The sequence below is a fragment of the Lygodium microphyllum genome, chromosome 23 (assembly GCF_053477565.2).
Source record: "Lygodium microphyllum isolate KBCC chromosome 23, Lygodium_microphyllum_v1.1.10, whole genome shotgun sequence".
NCBI classification, from domain to species: Eukaryota; Viridiplantae; Streptophyta; class Polypodiopsida; order Schizaeales; family Lygodiaceae; genus Lygodium; species Lygodium microphyllum.
The window spans coordinates 109,189,296-109,215,201 of record NC_141157.1 but is presented as its reverse complement, the minus strand read 5'-3'; the positions used below and the strand labels follow the sequence as shown (position 1 = coordinate 109,215,201).

The following is a 25,906-nucleotide window of genomic DNA, read 5'->3' as shown; positions in this document are numbered from 1 at the left end:
GAAGTAAGAAGACTGATGTAGAGCACATCATATGTTGGTGTCGAAACACAGCCAGGTCCTCTAAAGTATGTCTATACCAAGAAATGAAAGCTCATCCTGAATCTCCTCCGTCTTGTGGATGTAATCCCTCATCGTAGGAAAATCTGCAACAAAGAGATGTCGTAGCTTCAACTCAAGAGATAAGCAATGCCCAAATATCTAGATCTAGAAAAGAGATACCAATCTCCTCCAAATCTCTATAGCAGTGTGGAGATGTCGAACATACACGTGCACAGAATCTGTACAACTCAAAAGGAGAGAATAGCAGGCTTTGGTATTCAACCTATCCCATAAAGCTGTCGAATCCGCAGTCACACCATCATGAGGATCCACGGAAGGTCAGGGTATAGGGACTGTAACAAAATCCCAAAGGTCATAGTCGTCAAGGAGAGACTCCATGCGACATGACCATAGAGGATAGTTCATCCCATCCAGTTTGTCGGATGTGGAGAGAGTGGATAGGGGTAGCACCTACTCAAGAGATGCCATCAATGTCAATCGGGGACCAGAAGTCTTAAAAAAACATAACAGAAAAGATTAATAAGATGGTGGTCAATTCAAATGATCCCAAACCACACAATCCCCCATAGCAAACACATCAACCATAGATGTCCTCCAATAAAATACCTATAAGAAAACAAAAGAAGATGCTGCCACTGGAATAAAGGCAACCAATAAGAGGTGTCTTTGATAATCGAGGTCCCCGTCGGGCCACAGTATAGAAGAAAACTAACTGAGGCAAGGTAGACGAGAGTATCAAATGCTAAAGGGAACACATAATGCCGGGTAGAGAAAGGGAGCAGTAAAGGCAGAGGAAAACAGGTCTTTAGCTTGTAATTGCAGCCAATCCAAGGGCTGTCAATGTACCATGAGTGCCCCGAAATGGTGTACCTACAATAAACGCAAATCTGGCCTGCTCCTGGCCTGAAAAAGAGGCCACCCAACACCAAAAAGAAGTAGCCCTAGTCAAAAAAGACCAACCAGTTTGAAATGCAACTGAGAAAGGATGTTGTCCACCTATAAACAGGCCGCCCAATAGAGAACATTGCTGCCCAGCTAAGAAGAGCTACCACCTAGCCTTAAAGGCCTATTCTTGCAACAAGTGTGCCAAGGGATATCTGCACAAAAACGCAGGTGATATAGGGGCCTATTTCAACAGACCCAAAAATACACAATAGACAAGGGATTTTCCTTCAAAAACACAGACCTGAATGAGCAGAAAACAAGTCCCCCGATCTGGTAGAAGCAGCCCAGGTGCAGATTCAAGTCCCCCAGCCTGCCAGAAGCTGCCAGAGGCCAAAAACAAAAATCTGCCCCGATAAATGCAGCAGTAAAAGGTTGGAAACTATTAGCAATCATGCCTTGTCATCTCTTGCCTATGAGCCTCAGTCTGAGTCCGACGAGGACTTTAGGAGCTCTGACCTGTCTATCACTTGTTTTGACGAAGGAGGTAGCTCATTCTAGAGCTCTCAGTTTATTGCCTTTCATTGCATTTTATCCTCTAGTCGAGATTTTGTGTGCATTTCCCGAGCAGTTACTGCTTTCCACAGTCTGCCTACACTGGCCAAACACTATCCACCCTCTCCGAGATTTTTTCTAAGAATTTCTAGAACGGCGAGATTATCGTGCGGATCATGAAGAACAGAGGTCACCTAGCCTGTTTGTTCAGGAACCCTCTCCTCCCTATTCTCCCCATGTCTCATAAAAGGCCCGTTCTACTAGCCATTGTATGCCATACATGGCACCCTATACAGGTGCCCGTACTCTGTTCTGTTGAGCTAAGAAATGCATTCCATGCTGATTAGCCACTTAAACAGCCCCAAAACAAGCTTAATTTAATGAAAACCCTAAAACGAGGAGAGGTTCGAGAGAGTTCAATGAAACCCTAATTTGGGAGGGACCATCCTTATCTATAAATAGACAAGATGCCCCCATTCAGTCCCATCTCTTCCATGCAAGTTTCTCACCCTTGTGTGCAAATGTCGGCCATCAATCTCCCACCACATGGCGGTCCAGCCTTCACGACTACTACCATCACCTAGTTCTACTACGGCTTTTTATTGCAACATTCTACTGTTGCATTTTACTGTTGCGTTTTACTGCAGCATTTAACTACAGCATTCTACTACATCGTTTTACTGCGGCATTCTACTGCTACGTTTTGCTGCTTCGTCCACATCATTAGGCATCATCCGCCTCAATCTCCTTACACTAGTGATTAGCATTTGGTGTTTCTTTCACTCTATCACTCCGATTGGTGGTCACAACACTTGGGATCCGTCTCTAGTGGACGTTACTCTCCGGCACATTGCTCTCCCCTTGGGCAGACTGTATACTCTTACACTCATTTACAGTATTCATTCACTTCAGAATTGTGTTCTTTCTATCCCTTCTTCTGTTTGTGTTTGAGTTTTTAGTTTTGCGTTTAGGGTTGGAGTTTTGCTTTATGTGACTTTGTTTGTCTCATTGTGATTCTATCGTGGTCGTACACTTTGTATTTCCTTAGTGCAAACCCTAGCAGTGCCTCCACACTCTTCTTCACATGGTATCAAAGCTAGTGCTCTTATAAAGAGTATCATGTAGATGTGGAGTGCTAGTCTTTGCATGAGGCACACAACACGACTCGTAACTGAATCATAATGTCACAGACGCCTTCTTCTCGTGACCCCATGATATCTTATCAAGCTTCTCCATCATCACTAAAGGCCCTGAGGAGGCATTATGAACTTGGCGAGAAAGACGACACTCCATATTCAACCTCTATGTTTACACCCATGCCAGATATTCCAGATTTCATTAACCTCACATAGGAGGAGTTTGAGTACCTACACAACAAGTATGGACCAGAAGACATCCCTTCTTCCAATTTTGCTACTCCTTCCGAACCGATTGGTGAGGCTGGCCACCTTTCTGATCATGGAGGCAATACGACATTTGGGACGACTGGCGATCCATCATCATCATCTCTGCCAAGCCTTGTGTCAGGCTTGTACAACCCTTTTGAGTCGTTCGAATCAAAACCCTCTCCTATTTAGCCTTTTGGTGTGCAAGATCTGGATGGTCAAATGTATGTAAATCTTAATAGAGGGGGCTCAAGAAACAAACATTCATCATCAAGCATACCTACATCTTTTGTTTCATTTGAGAAAGTCAATTACTATTTTTCTCTCCCTCCCATACCTACATCTTTTGTTTCATTTGAGAAAGTCAATTACTGTTCTTCCCTCCCTCCCATCCCACCCTCTTCTCTTGAAGCCATATTACACTCATTTCAAAAACTCGGCTTACATTCCACATCCGCCTCTACCACACTCGAAGCTGGACCTTCTATCTCCGCTCCTAGCACAATCTCATTCTCTATTCCATATTCACATCACGGTGCCTCGTTAGGGTGCATTCCACCTCTTAACACTGTCACCTATCCTTTTCCAAAAGCCATTCCGCACTATGGAACTTCATTACAAGGAATGCCACCCTCTAACACAATTTCCTCTACCTTTCCTCATGTAGGTACATATTTTCCTATTGGGACAACTATGATGGGCATCCCCCTCACTACCCCCATGACCTCTCAAATGCAAGGATTTCCTTCCTCTCACTACACACACCCCATGACCTCTCAAATGTAGGGATTTCCTTCCTCTGCTTATGGTGCATCATCTCACTTTCCATGGGTCACTCCTACACAAGGATTTCCATCCTCTACTCCACGTGTCCCTCTCGTGCAGCGTCAATGCCCATGCCTAGAGTCATCCCATGCACATATTTGGATCCACCATGCACACTTCTCAAATGCATGGTGGGCACTATAGGACCCCCAAGTGTACTCCTTTCCACCACAATACCCACCCTATCCACCTTATCCGAGCACTACCACTCCTATTGCCTCGGCCAAGAATGCCTTCACACATAAGACTCATTTCAACGGGTCGAATTTCACTACTTGGTCAAACTGTATGCAGCAAGGGCTTGAGTCTTAGGGTTTTTGGGACCTTGTTGTTAGTCTTGAGCCTATGCCTGACCCTTACCTAGCCCACCCTGATTACATCTGTCTATGGAGAGCTCACGATGCCACACCCAATGTCGAGCTAATGTTGGGTTTGCTTCCTCAGTTTCACTCTCACTTACAGCACTTTCCTCTTGCATCAGAATGTTGGAGTCATCTCATCGACCACTATGCGGCTTGAGATCGTACTCGGCATATAAACATGAACTTTGAGCTTCAAGAATTTTCCATTAAGAGAATGGTTTGAAAGTCAAGTTGACCGAATATCGGAGGTTACTAGCTGAGTTTGCCACTACTGGCTCTCTGAAGACAGATGATGATCAGGTCACTTCTTCTTGACCAAGTTGCCTGACAAATACTTCCATTTTATCCAGCACATTATCTCACTACCTAGATTGCCAACCTTCTACAAGTTTGAGTGTCAGTTCTTGCGTTATATGAGGCTGCATGATCAAGTCCACAAGAAGTCCTCCACTTACATCTATTTAGAGGGGTGCAAGTTGGTTGCTTCTTCTTCGAGAGGGAAAACCAACAGTGGCAAGAACTCGCAAATATGAAAGCAAGCCAAAACAATGGTGATACCACTTCCTCCGACGGAAACAAAGACCCTCGACCCCTTTAGCAGCAAATTCCTAAGAAAAATAGATTTTGCACTCACTGCCAAAGGTCGGGCCATGTGGACGAGGAGTGTCATACCAAGGCCCAAGGTCTTCCTCCTACAAAACCATAGGAGACTACTACAACTACACAATCTAGTGGAGCTACGCCTCTCGCTGCTGCCCCATCTACTCCTTCAGCCCCCACGGCTACTGGACACGTGGCACACACACCAATCCTATTGCACTTTACGCATCCCTTCCTAGGCACTCCACTGCACCTTCTAGGCCTTCTTCCCCACCTTGCCGTATCCAATAGTGGCCACACGCTTAGCCTTTCATTTTCAAGTCTTCTGCTGCATCTACACACACATACACATTTGCATTATTGCACTTGTTCATTCAGTTCATTTTTCATTTCAATTTTATTTTTTCTTTTTAGAGCATCTCACTACTAACTTCTGTGATTGCAAATCTCACTCTCTTTTGCAGACTTTGTTTTCAGCACAGGGCTAACATACAAGTTTGTCTAGTCCTACTTGGGCTAGAGACATGGGATGCGCATCGTTCCCTTTAGGGCCTCATCTTCCTAGGAGTTTTGCTCTTCTACCAGCATGGAGACGTCCCCTCTCAAGGGCAATCATACAGGCTCACTCTTGATGCTATCATAGCGGTGACTTCTACCTCGCTCTTCTAGCCGGGATGCTTCTTCTCATCATGGTTCTCAACACCACATGAAGACTGACATTTGGCTCCTCTTCCTCCTTTGGTGTCACCATTCCAGGTTGAGAGGGAGTTCCTACCCTTCTTGGTATTCCACAAGTTTCAGCACTAGTCTTCAACATCGGCCTTCTCCTACTCCCTCCATGTTATACCTTCACCCTTTGCATCACATGATTTCATCATCTTTGTACTAAGGTGGCTTGGGCAAGTGAATAATTTCCCCAAGAGGGACACTTTCTAAGTAGCATCTACTGCATGGGCATTTCATAGCATGTAGCAGACTCATTTGCAAAGCACCACTAGATGGATCCTAAGTTGTTTCCACCAGTGGTTTATACACCACACCACCATTATTTCCTCACCATTCCCTCATCATCGACATCCTCGAGAGGATGGGTAGCTTGTCTGTTTTGTGATGGATCGGACCTAACCATCCCTTCTCATTTTCCTTAATCGGCCACAAACAATCTCACACTTTTTCATTAAAAAAATCACAAAAACCCCCAAAAAAAATCAAGTTCATTGTAGTTCCATCCTCCTTTATAGGGCTTGGTAGGCCACTCGGCAACTGATGAGCACCCTTTGTCCGATGCCCTATTCTCTCAAGGGTGACTACTTGGACTCCCTTGATAAGATAACCATTGCCTCTATAGTCTTGGTAGGCCACTGGACAGCCATCGTGCACCCTTTGTCCGATGCCCTAGCTGCTTTGGGGTGGAACACCTTGGGCAAACTGGGTTGGCCTTCTCTTCTCACCCTATTTTAGGCCTAAGAGGGGGTGTTGAGCTAAGAAATGCATTCCATGCTGATTAGCCATTTAAACAGCCCTAAAACAAGCTTAATTTAATGAAACCCCAAAACAAGGAGCGGTTCGAGAGAGGTCAATGAAACTCTAATTTGGAAGGGTCCATCCTCATCTATAAATAGACAAGATGCCCCCATTCAGTCCCATCTCTTCAGTGTAGTTTTCTCACCCTTGTGTGCAGATCTCGGCCATCAATCTCCCACCACGTGGTGGTCCCACCTTAGCGACCACTGCCATCACCTCGTTTTATTGCGACGTTCTACTACTGCATTTTACTACCACATTTTACTGCAACAATCTACTGCTGCGTTTTACTACCGTGTTTTACTGTAATATTCTACTACGGCATTTTACTACAATATTCTACTGCTATGTTTTGCAACTTCGTCCACATCATAAGGCATCATCCTCTGCAATCACCTCAATCTCCTCACACTCCGGTGATCAACGTTTAGTGTTTCTCTCACTCTATTACTCCAACTAGTGGTCACAGCACTTGGGATTCGTATTCCGTGGATGTCACTCTTCGACACACTGCTCTTCCCTTGGGCACACAGTATACTCTTACATTCATTTATAGTATTCATCCACTTTAGAGTTGTGTTCTTCCTATTCCTTCTTTTGTTTGTATTTGAGTTTTGAGTTTTGCGTTTAGGGTTTGAGTTTTGCTTTCTACGTCTATGTTCGTCTCGTTATGCTTCTGTTGTGGTCGTACACTCTGTGTTTTCTCAGTGCAAACCCTAGGAGTGCTTCCACGCTCTTCTTCACACCTTCTTTACCCAAAGAGGACCAACTTAATGGTTCAAACTACTTGCTTTGGTTTTGTAAGGTGGAGTGTATCCTTAATACCTTCAAATGTTACCCACCCTATTCCCTGTCTAGTGGAGGATCCCACCGTTGGATCATCGATGGATCATGTGGCCTTATGGGATTGCCTCAACTCTAGAGCTCGATCTTTCCTCTTTATCAGATTACAAGATTCTGTCCAAGTGCATGTGCGCAGGTTGTGAGAAGCAGCGGAAGTGTGAATAAAGCTTGCTTCTTTGTACTTTCAAAAGACATTTGCCCACCGGATTACTCTTGAGAAGAAATTACGGATGCTCGTTGATGGTTCTCCTTCCATGAAGGATCATATTCACAAATTGGAGGATATGAGAAATGAACTTGTATCCCTTGGCAGGATGATTGTTGAGAAACCCTTCCCCCTTCATCCGCAATTTGCGTTTTTTGCGTTTTGCGTTTAGGATTTGCAGCCCCAAAAAGGGGCGTCATCCTAGACTGACTATGCCTATTTATAGGCCACTCTCTCATTCATTCATTATGGCTGATTCATTCAGTCCGTCACCTCTTCTCTCCAACCTCTCCACTACCCTCCCACCCCTTCAAGAGGACATTGCGGTTCATGGTTCATGGCTGTCTTCATCATCTTCCTTGTGCTACGGCACCCTTGTTCCCTTGTATCACATTCACTCCATGATTCAGAACTTCATCATTCCATTCATCAGAGTTTCTTCTCTCTTCTCTTCTCTTCTCCATGTTTGTCGAGTTCACTTTGTGTTCCTCCTCGCCAACCGTACTGTCTCGCTGGTATGTCATATTTTGACATGGTATCAGAGTTGGATCTGCTCAAATAGCGGCAAAGATCCTCCACTCCAGTGAAGTCAAAGACTAGTGGCAGGTTCGGCTTCCACTTCTCTTCTTCTTCCGCTGCATCAAAATCTCGTTTTTGTAGATTTCAAGCGTTTTAGCTTGCTGCCCACACCCTGTCTGCGGAGGACATCTCAGCCAAAGCTGTCCATTGCCATCTCCATCAATTGGCGCCTAATTTCCAGCCCTCTTCAGGCAGTTTGGAGCTGATTCCAGCCAGGCGACTGCTGTTCCTGTGCAGACTTGCTGCCGTACAGCCTGCCATGTCATCACTGTCCTGCTGCCTGCGTTTTTAGTCTTTCTCTCTCCTGCATGCTGTCTTGCCTACGTTTTTAGTCTTTCTCTCCTGTAGGCTATCCTGCCTGCGTTTTGCTCCCCACCCCCCCGAAGTATATGCATCTTCCACCAAGCACTCCTTGTGCCACCTCTTCTTTCTGGGCCATAGAGATCGTTTTGCATCGGCTATCAAAGTACTATGCTCAAGGCAATAAGACGCATCCAATGCGCACTAAGTCCTTTCGAGCACATGGAGGATCGATTGGCGCTAAGACCTCCTGGAGATCATCGCAATGCCAGCGGCAGTCTTCTCCCACCTATTTTCAGGTACAGTGGCTTCCACGACCTATGGATTTGCAATCCACTCCATCGAGAGACAATGATTGTTTGATACGGTCTCCTAATCAGTTTGCTCCTTCGAGAGACAGTGGCTGCTCGACTCCTTTCTCTTCTTCGGCTACCCAATCCGCTCCACTGAGAGACAGCGACTGTTGCCCACTTCTTGCTCATTCTGAGTCCCACCCTCGACTACTCAGGTTCCAGAGGCTACCTCTGGGAGCTCTTCAGCATCCCAGATACCTCCTTCGACACGACCGGCGACACTTCCTTCGTCATCAGACATTTCGAAGTCCGTGATCCATGAGTTTTGGATTCCCTATCTACTTCAAAGGGGGATTCAGAGGGGGATGTTATTTCTTTGCCCTCAAAGGGGGCATCTACTTCTTCGACTTCAGCGGGGACCCCTCCAGCTCCCACCTTAGAGGGGGAACCTACTCCACATGAAGTTCTTCACCCATCCTCTACTTTCTTGGGGTGGCTGTCTTCGACCAATCATCTCTTCTACTGATACCCACGATCTTCAGATACCACCTACATCGGGACCTCGGAAGTTCAACCGAGGCTTGGTGACGAGGCCTTCGTATTCCTTCCAGCATGGATGCACGGAGCTAGTGGCTTCTCTCCCGAGGTTGAGTTTTGGATTCTCTAGTTCACTCTGTCTACTGGTCTTTACTGCAAGTTTCCTTTCCGGTGGAAATCTTGGATCTTAGGGGTCCTCTACATCTTCTTACCTTGGTCACTTGGTCAGCATGGAGCCACCTCCTGAGATTGAGTACGAGCATATCCTTATGGTTCTCGACACCACACAAAGTCCGACATTCCTCCTATGCATTGCATATTTTCATCATCTTTGTACTAGGGCGCTTGGGCAAGTGAACAATTTTCCCATGAGGGACAATGTCCAAGTGGCACCTACTGCATGAGCATTCTTCAGCATGTAGCATTGCATCTCCACCTTACTCTTCTCTTATTTCCCTTTTTGGGCCTGAGAGGGGGTGTTGAGAAACCCTTCACCCACAGTTTGCGCTTTTTGCGTTTCTGTGTTTTGTATTTAGGATTTGCAGCCCCAAAAAGGGGCGCCATCCTAGACTGATTGTGCCTATTTATAGGCCACTCTCTCATTCATTCCTTTCGGCTGATTCATTCAGTCTGTCGCCTCTTCTCTCCAGCCTCTCCACTACCCTCACATCCCTTCAAGAGAACATTGTGGTTCGTGGTTCGTGGCTGTCTTCATCATCTTCCTTGTGCTACGGCACCCTTGTTCCCTTGTATCACATTCACTCCATGATTCAAAACTTCATCATTCCATTCATCAGAGTTTCTTCTCTCTTCTCTTCTCTTCTCCATGTTTGTCGAGTTCACTCAGTGTTTCTCCCTGCCAACCCTACTGTCTCGCTGGTACGTCATCTTTTGACAATGATCCCTTCAGAGGATATGACTATGATTCTTTTGACTCAACTGCCATCTCCCCAGTTTGATGTCTTCTACACTAGTCTTCTTACATCGAGGACCCGTAAGAAACTTCTATGGGAGGAGCTTGCTCCGCTTGTTTTGGAGCATGATAAGTGTGCCAAAGAGGTTGCTAGTGGATCCACCTCCACCAAAGCTTTTGTTACACGTTTAGGAGGGGAAAAAACGAAGAAAAGAAAGTCAAAGGCTATAAGACAGAAGAGTTCTTCATGCTCTAACTCCAATTTGGAGATGCCTAAATGCCCATATTGTGGCAAGGGGACACATCCATAGGAGAAATGTTGGAAGAAGTACCCTCACCTTTGTCCAAGAGCGAAGTATGGAGCTAAAACACCCGAGCCTTCTACCTCTACTCCAGTGGTTACCCATGAGTTAGTGTTCCTTCATAGACTTGGCTGGTTGACAGTGGAGCTTCAAGTCAGATGACTCCACGAGGTAATTTGTTGCAGAATATGTGCCCTTCTAAGGGTTTAGTCACTGTTGGTGATAGTATATCAATATCTATTTGTGGTCTTGGCACTCTGCCATTGTGCAGGGACTGATCAGTCTCCTTTTGCTTTCCCATTTGTATCAACATTCTCAACTCCAAATGCAAGATTTGTAGCACGTCTAGAAGGCACCCAACAAGTTTCATTGCAGACAACACACTCCTCTTCAAAATCTCTTGCTCCTACCTGTGGCTCTAATACCATATGAGAGTATGCAACAAAAAGAGGAAAGTGAACAAGGAGAGAAGGAAACAAAGAGAGAATGCAAAAGAGAGAAGAAACAATGTGACTGCAATGGCTGAAAATCCAAGGCTGCAACGGTCAGCCCCAACATGCAGCTTTACGCATTAGTGTTGTGGAGGCCAAACGGTAGCAAGGAGGATGAGAGAATGAGAAAGGCTGACTGATCATGAAGGATCAATGATGGATAATGATAAAAGTGGAAGAGCAAGCTATCTATATATAAGCCAAAAAGAGGGAAAGGGAAAACCCTAAATGTGGTCAAACTCCTAAATAATAGCCAAAAGTGCACAAAAAGAAATGCATTAATGTGCCCTCAATCTAAAGTGTCTAAAACACATAAAATGACAAACAAATACAATGTCAGAGCTCCTAATGTTTTCATCCCACTTAGACTAAGGCTCACAAGCAAGGAATCACCACACAAGACACACATGACTTCTAACAAAATCTTGACGAAGGAGTTATTCCTGACATAGACTATCTCGTCTACAAGGACTCCAAAGATTAAAGTATCCGAGATAGGGGTCATTGATGAGTAGCTCCACTATTCACAACCCAAGGAGTAGTCGAAGTACTCGCCTGTGATGAGTGGGCCTTTGCAATCACCTCGTCGGTAAACCTCTCAAATGCGGAAGAGACATACATCCTCAAAATGTCTCTACAGAGACCATGTGGGCCTCTACAAACCAATTTGGCATGCCCTCTAAGGTTGAGAATGATATAAACTATGATGGTTGAGCAGTGGCAACGTGGATCTAGCCTCGCCACTGCCCCTATTGAGGATTGCCACCACCCTACCTCCCTTATTGGGGGTTACCTGACTAAGGCGTGAGGGTCTAATTCTTGGATTTTGGTGTTGTGTCTCTTACCTTTGATCAGCACTTGTCGTTAAAGTAGCTAGCCTTTTGACAATGTTGATAATATGTTTAAGAGAAGATTGGGTGTTCCCTCGGGTCTCACTAGCTTGAATTTGATTTTGATTTTACTTTTGCTTTTACGTTAAAGTAGCTAGCCTTTTGACAATGTTGATAATACCTGTTCTTTTTAGTACATTTTTCCACCTGGGTTTAAGAGAAGATTGGGTGTTCCCTCGGGTCTCACTAGCTTGATTTTAATTTTGATTTTACTTTTGCTTTTTAAGTTAGAATTCAATTTTGATTTTGTTTTCCCTTCCCTTGCTGCCCCTTTTAAGAAGAAGCAACAAGAGTCCCCTCTAAAGAGATCATACAATGAAACTGATCAAACAGCCGCGAGTGTAATGCAATAGCCGATACTCAATTGTCGTTAAAGTAGGTAGCCTTTTGATAATGCTGATAATACCTATTCTTTTTAGTACATTTTGTCACCTGGGTTTAAGAAAAGACTAGGTGTTCCCTTGGGTTGCACTAGCTTGATTTTGATTTCGATTTTGCTTTTGCTTTTGCTTTTGCTTTTTAAGTTAGATTTCAATTTTGATTTTGTTTTCCCTTCCCTTGCTGCCACTTCTAAGAAGAAGCAACAAGAGTCCCCTCTAAAGAGATCATACAATGAAACTAATCAAACAATCGAGCGCAATGCAATAGCCGATACTCAAACTCATAGAATGTGGGCATGGTGGGCTTTGAGATCACGTGTTGTACAAAATGAAAGTATTTTCGTAACAACCTATTCAGAAACAATGTCACCTGATCGTCTAAGAACTTAGCAGCCCCGTAGTAGAGAACTCGATGAGAAGTCATTGATACTCAGCCAATTTGACTTTCAAGTCATCTTGATCACTAATTTTAAAATTTTGGAGCTCATGGTCCAAATTTATGTAATGGCTCCTATCTCGAACTGCATAGCAATCAATCAAGCGTGCCTAACGCTCGCAAGCTAAATCAAAATGCTGAAGCTGATAATAAAACTCAAGCAATAAGCCCTACATCAGCTCGACAATTGCATAGACATTCCTAGACTTCCATGAGTGAATCCTCATATGTAACAAAGATGGGATCAGGTTAGGCTCCAACCCTTACACAATATCCCATAAGTTCTGGGAGTCAAGAACATGTCTCATCAAATTGGACCAAGTAGTAAAGTTCGACTTGTTAAAACGAGTCCGGTCATTAAAGGCATATTTGACTTGCGAGGACGAAGAACCATGAAATGTCTAATAGGTGGAATAAGATGGATTAGAAGAAGGTGGTGGAGACAAATAAGTAGGAGGAGAAGAAGATAGGTAGGCAAAATAGGTTGGAAGTATCTAATGCGTACTGATTCATCCGAAGGTACTAGAACATGAATATTTCCATACAATGCTGGTAGAGGTGGACACAAAGATACGTGAGCCCTGTCCAAATGTCGGCTAGGGCACAACATAATGACCAAAAGGTCCACTACATAATGCCATGGAGGCAAATTGTGAAACCAACTGATCCACACTCAGTAATGGTTGGGTCGCATTCCTACACTATGAAAATCCCGAAAGAGTGGGATAGGCAGAATGAGCCTCCAGCATGGATATATCACCCAACTGAGGAAAAGATGAGGTCCTAAAGGCTATGCCTAAGGGTGAAGAACCCCCCGTTGTGATGTGTAATGGTATATGATATGCACTTAATGGAGACAAAAAGAAAGGTGTAACAAAAGTAGAGGGAGAAATGGGTGGAAGGTTAAATGGGTTGATTGATGCAGTGGTTTTGGGAATGATTTTTGTTCCTTTTGTCCATTAAAAGCAATAAATGAAGATAAAGATGCTTCACCTACTTCAAGATGACCTTGAGAAGGAAAAACAAAAGAAAAAGAAGGGAGAGAACTCAAAGGTGTTTGAGTTAATCTTTTCAACTCATCATATTTCTTTCTGTCCCAATACAAAAATCTATCTTCTTTAGGACTTATAAACTAATACTATATCTATATATTCCATTCTTCACGAGAATCACCTATATCTTACTAAAAAGAGCAAGAAAACTCAAAAGATGGAGAAGTATTGTTTTACGTATCTAATATGAGAGTGAATGATAGTGGAGATGTAAATAAAAGAGATGAAAGAGAATGGAGATAAAGGTAGTAGAGAAATGAAGGGCTTCTACTTCATGTTGGTTTCCACATCAAGATGGCCAATCCTTTGTAGAGCTTCTGTCCCTCCTGCAAAATCATTAAACCAATGCACCGAATCTAAAGGGAAAATCTCAAATTTAACTTCAATTTGTTGTTGAGAGCGATACACGAGGATGAGATTGTATTCGGCTTTTGAAATCTCATACAGTCTATGGACTCCATGGTAGTCCCAAGTCCCTTCGGCCATGTCGGAAGATGGCGGAGCAAACTGTGTAGCCCACTCCCACTTGTTTCTCGATGATTTTGGCTCGAAAGAATGAAGTTGTGATGTCGTGTTTGAAGTCATCTTACCCTCTTATTGCTTTCAGATCAAAGGCCAAGGTTTCTTTGAAGAGATCCTAGCTCTAACACCATGTAAAGAAATACCCTACCGTAGAAACACAAATACAAGTGTACAACAAAGCATAAACTCAATAGAACACAGTTAAGGTTAGGGTAACTCAGAGACAACAAACACAATGAACATTATAAATGAATGAATCTATACAATACAAAGCTCATGCAACAAACACACTATGCAGTAAAGAATATTGTACCCCAAGCTCTCGTATCTCAAGGACCAAGGCAAGGTGATGAGCTGATAAGTGTGTCACACTCTTGACAGATTCCCAAAAAGTAGCAAGACAACCTTCAAAATGTCTAACGACAACAAACACAACAGTAGTTAGAGCAAGCAGAGAAGAGAGGAAGTTGGAAAACCTAGCCACCAATGTATAGGCAACAAGCAGAAAGGCACGAGGAAGGTCAAAATGCAAGATATGATGATGGTGATGTTGACCCAGGCGTGGAGCAATTGCACAAGACACCTCTAAAGGATCATCAAACTCGCAAAACTCATATATCCATAGTGGGCATGCCATAACTCCGCATTCTGCATAGCAGGTGATAGAGCAGTGATTGCCAGAGCATCATGAGACTGTGCACCACCATAGGTATCCAACAAAAACAAACCCTTATACAAGGTCCCAAACAGCCTGAGTACATAATCCATCTCCCTATCTCTAACAATGCATTTGTCATCCTCATACTACGCATAAACAAGACATCTAGAAGCATGAAGTAAAAACCATCTGCAATAGTAATAGTGACTGTACCAATGCCACAAACATCATAACTGCTGCTGTTCGCACATATAACACGCTTCCCAGCAAGGACTGAATGCAAAGAGAAAGACAAACACTTCCTAGAAGTGATGTGCTTTGAAGCTCCACTGTCAAAATATCATATTTCCTACATTTCAATAGCATTAAATGCTGAATCAGCCATTGAAGAATCATGACTACAAGTCAAAAATACATAGTCCTCCTCCACAAAGTTAGTTGAAGCATTACCATTAGTAGATTTGCTAGTTGATGTCTCTTGGACAGCCAAACCGAAGTCCCTTTTCTTCTCTTTGGCTAATCTCTTACGGCATTCATCAATATAGTGACCTAGCTTCTTGCAATAATAACATTTGCCCTTCTTTTTAGACTTTTCTATGTCTTGGACAACCTTATTTGATGGCTGTCTAACATCACCCTTTTGCTATTTTTTTGCATTTTCCTTGAATTTTCCTTTGCCTTTGAACCTGGAAAGCATTGCCACATCTCTTGAACACAATGCAACATTCTTTCGAGTCTATTCCTCTTGCAACAAGAGGCCTTCCAATTCCACAAATGTAAGGGGCTGCTACCACCCCACCCCCCCTCAAAGACAACATCAAAGAGGTGTGGAAACCAAGATACGACTCTAGAAGAGTATTCTATGTGATGTTTACCAATTCAGCATCCTAAATGATTTCATCCACATTGAGCAGTTGCTCGTACAAATCCTGTATGTCAGTAAGGTGATCTGTCCAACTATCACCCTCATCCATGTTCACATTGGCCAACTCTCTACAAAGATCTGATATTCTCGCCTCATTACTTACGTACTGCAAACATATGCTCAAGTACATTCCATGTTGATTTTGAGATCTTACAAGACCAGATAAGTGGAATGCTCAATCTTTTCATTGACAAGGCAATCAAAGAAAGTGCATGTGCATCTTTTAAGTCTCATCTCCTCTGATCCTCGATAGGAGGGAGAGGAGGGGCAACAACACCAACAGCCTGTCCTCTAGCATTACACTGAGTCGTTTGAGGTGCAGGACCTCCTAGTCACTTCAAATCAACTGTAACATTGTCTCACAAGTCCTTCGTTACAAGAAGGTTATGAACCATAAAACTCCACAACAAGTAGTTTGATCCATCAAGTTTGTCTTCCTGAGTAAGGACACCAAGGATATTACTCTAATCATTAGTCCCCTGACGTAATGAACAAAAATCTGCAGCCAAATACTTCTCTACTGAAGTATAGATTGTACTCCTCGAAGTACCAAAAATTCCCTCGAGATTATGCAACAACTTAACTATCACACAAATGCCAAAGTATGCCCAATTTAACCCAAATCAACACTCAGCCAAGAAAAAACAGCAATGCGTTGCTGTATCACACTTGCCTCAACAACAATTAAATGTTGTTGTGTAGCTTGTTTGCTGCCTTGGAATGCGTATCAACCAAAAGCCTCAAATTTCTTCCTAAAATTTCAAAGAAATTAAAGAAATTTTTACCTTAAGAGTCTTGAATTTCTACAATAATGTCACCTTGGGATGCATACCAACAACGAATAGTAGCTGAAATTCACTTCGTAATGTGTGTCATGGCCTCTAGGACAAAAAGCCCCAAATTTCTTGCACAAGTATCGATGAAATTGAGCAATGCCGACGTTTCACTGAAGATTCAAACATGAGACTGCAAATCGGACAAAAGCCCCAAATTTTTTTGTGGGAATGTCAAAGAAATTGTGAATTTTTTTTAAATTAGTTGTCAATTTGAGCTCTGGGAGTAAAATTTGACAAAAGCCCCAAATTTTGGGCGGCACAAGCTGAGATTCGAAAAGAGATGGCCAAAATGGATGGAAAATCGCAAAAATTACAAAAAAAACCCCAAATCTGAAATTTAGGATTTCTGCACGTTTTTAGGGTTTGCAGAAAATCACAGGCAAGGCTGAGAATATGGCGGCCAGAGGTGAGAAATAAGGGGGAGAGCTGAAAACAGCAGCAACTCCTCCAAAACAATAGCTCCTCGAGCTACGTGTGGAACATGCTCTGATACCAAATGTTGAAAAATGTCAGCCAACTATGGAGGAGAGAAAAGAGAGACAATGAGAGTGTGCTATAGCAAAAGGTTAAGAGTGTACTTGCTGAACTGGAAGAATGAGAATGAAAGGTACAAGATAGATACTCTAAGAGTGGTGACACAACTTATAACTTTAATTGTGTTCACATTAAGAACTGAAAAAGAACTAAAGACTAAAATATTGGGCACTGACCATAGAATTAGCAAAGTCTAACAGACAAGACTCCTATTTCTGCTTCTCCAATGCAATGAGCTTACAACATTCAATGATGCCATGCCCCATCTTTTGACAATAATTGCACCTCTTTGGTTTGTTGGATGCACCTTTGGAGGGATTGAAAGATAATGGACTAGCATAGGAAGGTGTCTTAAAGGAATTAATTGATAAAGAAGATGAATAACCAGTATGGGTATTAGTTGGTTTTTGACCAGCATGCTTGTATTTCACTTGATTTTGACATTTTTGACGATGATAGGTAGAAGGCTTGATCGGTGGCCATGCTAGCATGGCGGTTGAGATGGCTTTGTTCTTCCTACAGCAGAACAGACATAAGCTGATTAAAACTATAGGTAACTTAGTTGCCCATAGTTACCAACCGCAAGATGGTAGCAAAACCTTGATATGACTCTGGTAGGCCATTACGAGTGATGGAAACAAGCTGATTATCAAGAACTTATTCATCAATATTTAATAATTGCTCAATAAGATCGATGTTGGTGAGATAGGCATCCATATTATCTCCTTTCATGCCAACGTTTTCTAGTTGCGTACGTATGTAAGCAACACAAGCTTCATTGCGCACTTGACATAATGATGCAAGCTTATCCCATGCTTCCTCGGATGTCTCGCATGATGGGATGAGTGGAATGATAGCTCTCTTCACGGATAAAGCAATAAGGGCATGCGCTTGGGCATCACAACCATCCCATCGAATTCAGTCTTGAGGAAGGCATTGTCAAAGGAGAACATGATTTGGCATCATGAGAGCCACCTCATGATGTGGAGGCGAGAGGTGGTGCCAGTGTTGGAGAAGCCGGCCTTTGCTCGATGCCATTCGCAATATGCCATAGATTCTTCGCAACAAAAACATGTCACATCATCTAAGCCCACATCAAGTAATTGGTGCCATCGAGCTTGTCATTAGCAACAAGCATGCCCAACAAATCATCATTATTACTGGCCATGAGTGGAAACCAACAATAAAATGAAATTTTCGAAGTGAAGAAAGAGAATATATTCCTGAATAATAATAAGCCAGTAACAAATGAGATGCTACCTGCCTCAATAAAGTCAGAAAATATGAAGAATAACAATTTTTCTTGCTATTTGTTCTTGAGGAGAGAAAAATGTGCAGAAAAAAATATTTTCAAAAACAAAATATTACCCAATCAAGGCGGTAATTAGCAATATGCAGAAATCAAAGACTAATGGCTAAAAGTGCTCCAATAATGCAGATAGCAACAGAATTTGATGAAATTTTGCCTACTAATGCACCGAAATAATTAAATTTGTCTTCAATTTTGATGGAGATAGGCACGAACAGTCCCATAAAGGATGTCTTCAATGCGCGGCACCCAAAGGAAATAATTTGAAGCAAAAGCCCCAAATTTCAGCAGCCCAATGAAGAAGCAACACGAAGACAATGTGGAGAGGTGTACTTCGTATGCCGAAGAAGAGAAATTGGGCAAAAGCCCCAAAATTTTCTCAGATTTTGAATAGAAACTAAAGAAATTGAAAAAAATTAATGTCAAATACCGTGCCTCAAGGTGAATTGAGTCTCAATATCGATGAATATGAGAAAAGCCCCAAATTTAAATGGGAAATTGAAGAGAAATTTGACCGTTTTGTAAAAATTTTACCCAAACGGTGCCAAATGCCACACCTGATGATGAATTGAAGCTCAACGTCGATGAAGAATTATGCCAAATTCTCAAAAAGCCCCAAATTTGGTAGCAACATTAGAATGAAATTTGGCCAAATCGGTGAAATGCCCCAATGAAGACCGACGACTAATTTCTTCAATTTGATGAATAATTTGAGCAGAATTGATGGAAGCCCCAAATATATGTGAAGATGGGGTGCAAATTGGAGGAAATATGAGAAAAGCTCCGATTCTTTTGTCCAAAACGTGCTTGGGAAGGGCAGCACGTGAGAACTAGCCCTTGTTTCTCTCTCAACTTGTCAGCCGAACGGCAGTGGGAGGTGGTGGCTGAAAGGTTGTCGACGTGGCTCTCGTGACCTGGCAAAAAAAGGGGGGTGACTACGTGGCAATGGATAGGTGGCGAAGTGGCAAAAAGGCGGCAGGGTCCAAAGACAGGCAACGTCGTATCGATGACATGGAGCAACGGGCAGTCCACAATGCGATGATACCTGGGCGCAGAGGTCAACGTCTGCTCGAGATTGGTGGCAGGTCGCAAACAAGGTGACCAGCAAAACTAGTGACAGGGGCGTGGGCGTGTTTGTCGACAAGTCCAGGCAGCAACTGGTAGGAGCTGAGCTTAGACAGGGCTAACGAGGCAACCAACAAACGTCGATGTGAGACAAAGGCGGCACAACAAGGGCGGCGACTCCGGAGGGTGCAGGGCAACTGGCGCAAAATGGCTAGCAATAAGCTGGAAGAGGACTAGCCTTCAAGACAGATGTAGTCCGCACATGACCAACAAGCACGGCAATGATGGCGATTGAACGTGAATGGGCACACATCGCAACACAAAGTGCTATCTATCGCCAATAAAGCTTGAGCCCACACAATGGCAATGGCTCGTAGGCTAGCTGGCCGAGCAAGAGGAGCTCAATCGCGACGGCATGTGGCGACTGATCACAAGCGACGGAAAGGGCCATGAAAGAAATCCTCTCTGATAGCACTACCACTGTTGGGCTAAAAGCCTGGAGCAATTGCGCATTTAATTTAATGAAAAATGAATGAGAATGAAAGAATTAATCAATGCCCAACAATACTCAATCACGAATGAGAAGCAATGTATTAACTAGTAAAAGGGAGTAAAACGCTCAAGGCGATCCCGCTGAATTATACCACACTTATAGAAATGAGGCACAAAATCTCTTTAAAACATAAAAAAATGAAACCCTAACAACTTATTTGTCATAGGAAACCCTAAAATAAACCCTAACTCTAGTGCCTAAGAAACTAAAGGCAACAGCTGTATTGAATGATAATTTAAATGCCTAGGAAGCCTAGATCATGCATCAAAGCGCATCAATGCATAGCCCACTAGATAGCCTATAGGCTATAGTTGGTGTAGATCATGTACAGCTCCCAAAGTGTTCAAACATATTTTTTAGGTAGGGCTTTTTTGAAAATATAAAATTGTTGTTTCATAAGTTTCTGAAATGCCGACGTCTAAAGCAAGTTAAGTTGATCTTATGAAACGGAATTCTTGGCAACCTCTCTCTCTCTCTCTCTCTCTCTCTCTCTAGCATTGTAGAGTCATGAGAATGACTGCATCACCAACACTAAAAAGCAACAAAGGGACAAGGACCCAATGTTACAAGGACGTGAAATTCTATTGCTTTGCTTAGCATTTGATTAAAAGTTAATCAAATGTGCTAAAGTGACTTGTGCATGCGAGGTACAAGTTAATTATTTCAGAGTGTGGGACCCAGGACCTCGAGAGATCAATTGATGCCAAAGGCAAAAGTAATAGTCATAAGTTATGTATGACAAGTTCTAAGTGCTACCCAATGTCAAATTTGAGCCTAGACTAATTTATTGCCCACTAATGTCGACATTAGACATTGGGCGTTTATTTATTAATAAATGTCAATCTAATTAAATAAGTTGCATAATACTGAAAAATTGGATTAGAAGGTTACCACTTGGCAAAACTTGCCCGTGAAAGAGGGAAAAACGTTTGTGGGGGTTGGTGGAAGTCTATTCTAGCCATGGGGAGAGAGAAGGCTAATAGAGAGCAAGGAGATGTTGCTAATGTGATTTGCAACCACTAGGAACCAGTCTTACAAAAGGTGACAACTATTTGAAGCCCTCCAGGCGCAAATGACAACAGTCCAAGATCCTTCTAGTACAGGTGATAGTCAATAACTACTCACAAATACTTGGAAGACGAATTGGCTTAGCCAATTTAAAATTTGGCTAGTGGATTTTTTTTTTAGGCTCTAGAATAATTGTTAAATTAATTTTCAAAATTAATCTTTTAAAAATTAATTTAATAAGATATATAATGTTAAAAAATGGGATTAGAAAGCTACCACTTGCCAAAACTTTCCCATGCATGTGAAAAAACCTTTTTCAAGAACTGGTGGAAGTCTATTCTAGCCATGGAGAGAGAGAAGGAAGCTGTTAGAGAGCAAGGACATGTTGCTTATGTGATTTGCAGCTGCCAGGAACTAGTCCTACAACAGGTGACAACTGTTTGGAGCCCTCCATGTGTAAGTGACAACAGCCCAAGGTCCTTCTAGTGTGGGTGACAGCATAAAGGAGAAGACAACGGCCTTTTTGGTGGTCCTAAGCTATAGGTGACAACTTTCATAGCTGTTTAAGCAAGGCAACAGCAGTTTTTCAAACTTTCCGTCAATGAAACTCTGAAACTTCTCTTTCTACAACATTTTCTCTCATCCCCCAACCATCTTTCAAGTTATCTCAGCAAAATCCAACCATTTGAGTTATCAAAGGTGGAGATATTGGAAAATATCTATAGTAAACCCTAATTTACAGCAAAAATTAGAGTTTGACAACCACCTCAGGATGTATGCTTAGAATTGAGGGCCTAGGATTCCAACAGCTGAAAATTAAGGAATTTCAAGGAGATTCAAGAGGCCAACTAGCCAATATCAAATTTGGGGCTGACTTTGTTTTTCAAGGAGCAGGGTGCAAACCAATCCCCGAGCAAACCAAGGGACAAATTGGTTTGGAGGCTTGCCTGTCAGTTTTGACAACAATACGCACTTGGATTAGGGGAGGAAATCAGAGGATCTCGATTGTATTCCTTCCATTTGCAATGTAAGATAAAGAAATACCAAAAGAGGCACTAGTTTTGTGGCCAACAAGGTGTCCAATGTCCAAGATTGTATAGTAAGATAAAGAAAAAAAGAGAATCAGAGAGAGATTATAGCCCACTATCCCAAGCCCCTCCAGGTCCCGCTCCTTGAGGCCCTCCAAAACAAGGCCCCACCATTCCAAGCCCCTCTAGGCCCTTTTAGACAAGCCTCGCCACCCCAAGTCCCCCCCAGGTCTTGCCCCTTGAGGCCCTCTAGGATGAGCCCCTCCATGTCTCGACCCTAGAGACCCTCCAAGACAAGCCCCTCAAGGGCGAGCCCCTCCATGTTGAGGCCATGGCCCTCCAGACCGAACCCCTCCAAACATAGCCCCATCACACTAAGCCCCTCCAAGACAAGTGTCTCCAGGCCCACGAGCCCCATCCCCACCACCTCGAGTCTCTCACTAGAGACAACTACTGAAAAGGGAAAATCTGGTCAAACACAGCCAATAAAGCCTGGAAAATCTGTCATCCAGCCTGCAAGGATGAAAGGAACTGAAAATGCAGATGCTGAACAGTAAAACACAGTCAATAGAAGCATTAAAAGCAGGCCATACACCTTTATGTCAGTTCATGGACAAGGGCGCTAGACTCATAAAGGGAAGAGGGAGAAATGAACAAATACGATGAGTAGACTTGCTGTTGTACAAGTGGCTGACTGATACAACTGAACAACTGATGTGCAAGAGACACGTTCATAGTCTAAGTGCATCAAGTGTGCACAAAATCTGTAAAGTAGTCAGGCACACAGAAAAAGGAATAGGCATGCCCAAAATGGAGCTGGACACTATCTCGACAATACATTATGTTTCAGATTTAGGGTCTAATTGTGTTACACATAATATTATGTGCCTTGGCACAGCCATTACCTTCTCTTAGGAGAAGGCAACCACACCATCTGCTGCAACTTGTAGCCATGAAAGCCACTATGGAAATGTGTACTAAGGATAATGACTCGCTAAGGTTGCAACCAGTTTATCCTATCCTTGAAGGGCTACCCTGCCTCACCAATAACGTGATCACGAACTCATCTTGCGGCTTGTAAAGCATTAGCGATATACACTAAACCATATGTCTCAATAGTAGAAGCAGCCAGAGAAAGACACACACAATCCCAGCAATAAAGACTGATTGGTACCCAAACAGCGAATCAGATATCAGATCTAAAGCAGGGACTGGGATGCATAAAAGCTCTACCTAATTTACATGGCACTATGAAGTCAATGCAGATAACCATTTCCACCTATATTGAAGAGAGGAATGAGGAAGACAATGGCAATACCTGTCTCTCTCTTAGCTGCCTGAATGTTCCTTTAGCTGCAAGATTCCCTCCAGATTTGCTGCCTCTACTATGTGAAATGAAGCTTTCATCTGCATCTGCTGACTCATCTTCTGTGATCCGATTGTTCTCGTATTTGTACCTACAACGTAATACCATCTCAATACATAGATGCTGAAATGTTATGTCTTGTTAAACTGATTACCTAAGTTTCTTTAAAACTAAAGTCGGGGAGACAAATTCACACACATAGCTTCAGCTAGAAATACAAAAGTCCTACTAGCCACAGTATCTCGTCCATGTTATTGTACCTTTTTTAAGAATAAAGGTATCTCATCCATGTTATTGTACCTTTTTTTAAAATGCCAATTCCTACAGTATACCCCCATAACAGTAAAGTGCATGAACAGCTTCAGCAGTAAAACTGCCAGTATATCCATACTATACCCACAACTTCTTTCCTAGCAAAAAGCTCCCCGTAACATGAAAATTGCACAATTGCATGATCTCTGAAAGAAGTGTCTTAGAAAGAACTTTTATCACAGCATGCACATACAAGTAAAATTCAAAGCTCGCCTACTGTGAAATTAGAATAGCCAACGACCTTCTACAAAAGTAGACTAAATGTGCTTTTTAACAAGCCCCGGTTTGCAATGTCCCAATTTTCTCCTTTTTACTTTTGGGAAGGGCTGTTGGAAACACCTGCCCTAATAATCAAGGAGTTCACCTAAGCTTAAGCAAATATACCGAAGCAACAATTGATAGTGCCACAGCAACTACTGAATACAAAGATTTCACCAAGTGTTACTAGACTTACCGTAATCTCTCTGCGTCAGCTTTTATATCAATCTTCTCAGTCTCTCGAATTATTGAAGCAACTATTCGAGATGTGTATATTGCCAATGCACGCAGAAGTTGCGGTGGGTTCTTGAGAAGGGTCAATGCAGTCTCTCTGACATCCTCAGGTACAAGCTCTCCATCAACATCCACCCCTAATTTCCTTTCCTCGGACACTGCTTCTTTCAGAGTTCCACCTCCATCATATGCAGAGGATGTGTTATGAATTCTGTCAATCAAATGTGCAGCTAATGATTCACAGGATAATCGAACACTCCTTTCAGAAGCTGTCTCAATAAGAATTTGACCGTCTGCGGAGCGGCCACCTTTCACTGAAGTGGCATAAACTGTGTCCAAATCAGTGCGAGGTGCCAGGCTATCTGGAGCTGCATCAGACCCACCTGGTCCAGCTTTTCCTCTCTGAACATCCATGGCGTGATCAATGTAACGATGCAGCCTCCTTTGATACTCCGCAAATATGCGAGCAGCTTGTTCACAGCTCTCATCATAGGCTTCCAAAAGCACCTGCTTGTGCCTATGCATGACAAAATCAGACAATAGTTTTGACATAAGCATACTGATTAAACTTGGAAAAGGCAATTACTACTCTGCATTATAAGGTCTCCTCTTCTCTTTATCCTGCCCCGTTGTGAACTTCAATATTGAATAAATTGTTCCCATGAGGCATGCATGCCCATGTGACTGAATGGTGAGAAGTTCCTTTTTTGCTAGCTCCAATGTACTTTCCAACATGTCCAATTGTTTCTAGAAGTCTTCAGGGAAACCAGGAAGACAAACAAAGGGGCAACCAATACCTGGAGTTTGACCTATCATCCAACACACGCTGTCGCTCGCCTTCCTCCCTTGAGAGTTCCAACATCCTGCCTTTGAGGTCCTTGCGCAGCCGATCTAAGACATGCCTCAGGCGCTCCACCTCAAGTTCTGCTGCTTCACGCTCCCTAAAAGCCCTCTCTTTAGATTCAGATGCTTCAGATGGCTTCTCCTTCTCTTTGTCCCCTGCATCATTGGGCTTAGCCAGTTCGCCTGCACCAGGCCGTCCCCTCCCTTTGCCATCAATCCGTCTCCTACCCCGAACTCCAGGTTTCACCAAATCCTTCTCTTTACCTGCAGTCTCTTTTTTCTTCGCGGCGAATTCTGAGCTTGCGATCGGTTTTGGCTGCTGGGGGCTGCTGGTAGGGCTCCCATGGACGAGAATGTTCCTCTTGACGATTTCCACTGTCTTTTCAGACTTAATTCTTTCCAGGAGGAAGCTCCACACAGGGAGCATATTGCCTCTGCAGATCTTCCTCAAGCTCTCCAAAGAGGGGAGGAGCTTCTCTGAGGTTGTGTAAGGGCTCTGCGGTCGATATCCCATCTCCTGTTGAAGCCATTCTAGGATAGCCTCTGCTTGGAGGACACTGCTGGAGCTCTGCATTGCTGCCGATCACGAGAGGATGAGCTCCATTGCGGGGGTACTGAGATGTAGATCAGAAGACGAGCTTCGAAGAGGAAGGACTCTCGTTTGTGTCAACAAATGGACAGATCCGCCATGGCAAGGACGCTCCAACAACCATGATGATGGTGACGACGCTGAGACCGCAACAGCAACAATTACCTGCTGCTGGTGCCACTACAAACGAGAGACTGCCGGCAAGAGGACCCGATGTGGGTTTTTTTTTAATATAAATAAATCTGTTTGAACTAAGTGTGAACACCAGCAGTCAGCTTACTCCCTTGTGTAGTTTTTGACCCATAGTGTAGACTTTGATCGACATTTTCCTTAGCACATAAAATATTAAAGATCATTTTTTAAAGTATGTTAAATATCGAAATTTATTCTTTCTAACTTGTAGTCTAAAGTTATCAATATAATAGTTTAAATCTCACCAACATTTGCACATT

At 43.1% G+C, this 25,906-nt stretch overlaps 1 protein-coding gene across 1 annotated transcript in view; it reads right to left on the bottom strand.

Annotated features, from left to right (window-relative positions):
• The window catches only part of AUG5 (HAUS augmin-like complex subunit), an 84,922-nt gene extending 59,249 nt beyond the window's left edge, over positions 1 to 25,673 (bottom strand). The window contains exons 1-3 of the mRNA XM_087664690.1: positions 24,820 to 25,673; positions 23,985 to 24,539; positions 23,171 to 23,309 (exon numbers count right to left, since the gene is read on the bottom strand). Of these exons, the coding sequence (XP_087520816.1) occupies positions 23,171 to 23,309; positions 23,985 to 24,539; positions 24,820 to 25,439 (1,314 nt within the window). The 5' untranslated portion in view covers positions 25,440 to 25,673. The remainder of the gene's footprint in view (positions 1 to 23,170; positions 23,310 to 23,984; positions 24,540 to 24,819) is intronic.
• Positions 25,674 to 25,906: the final 233 nt, after the last annotated feature.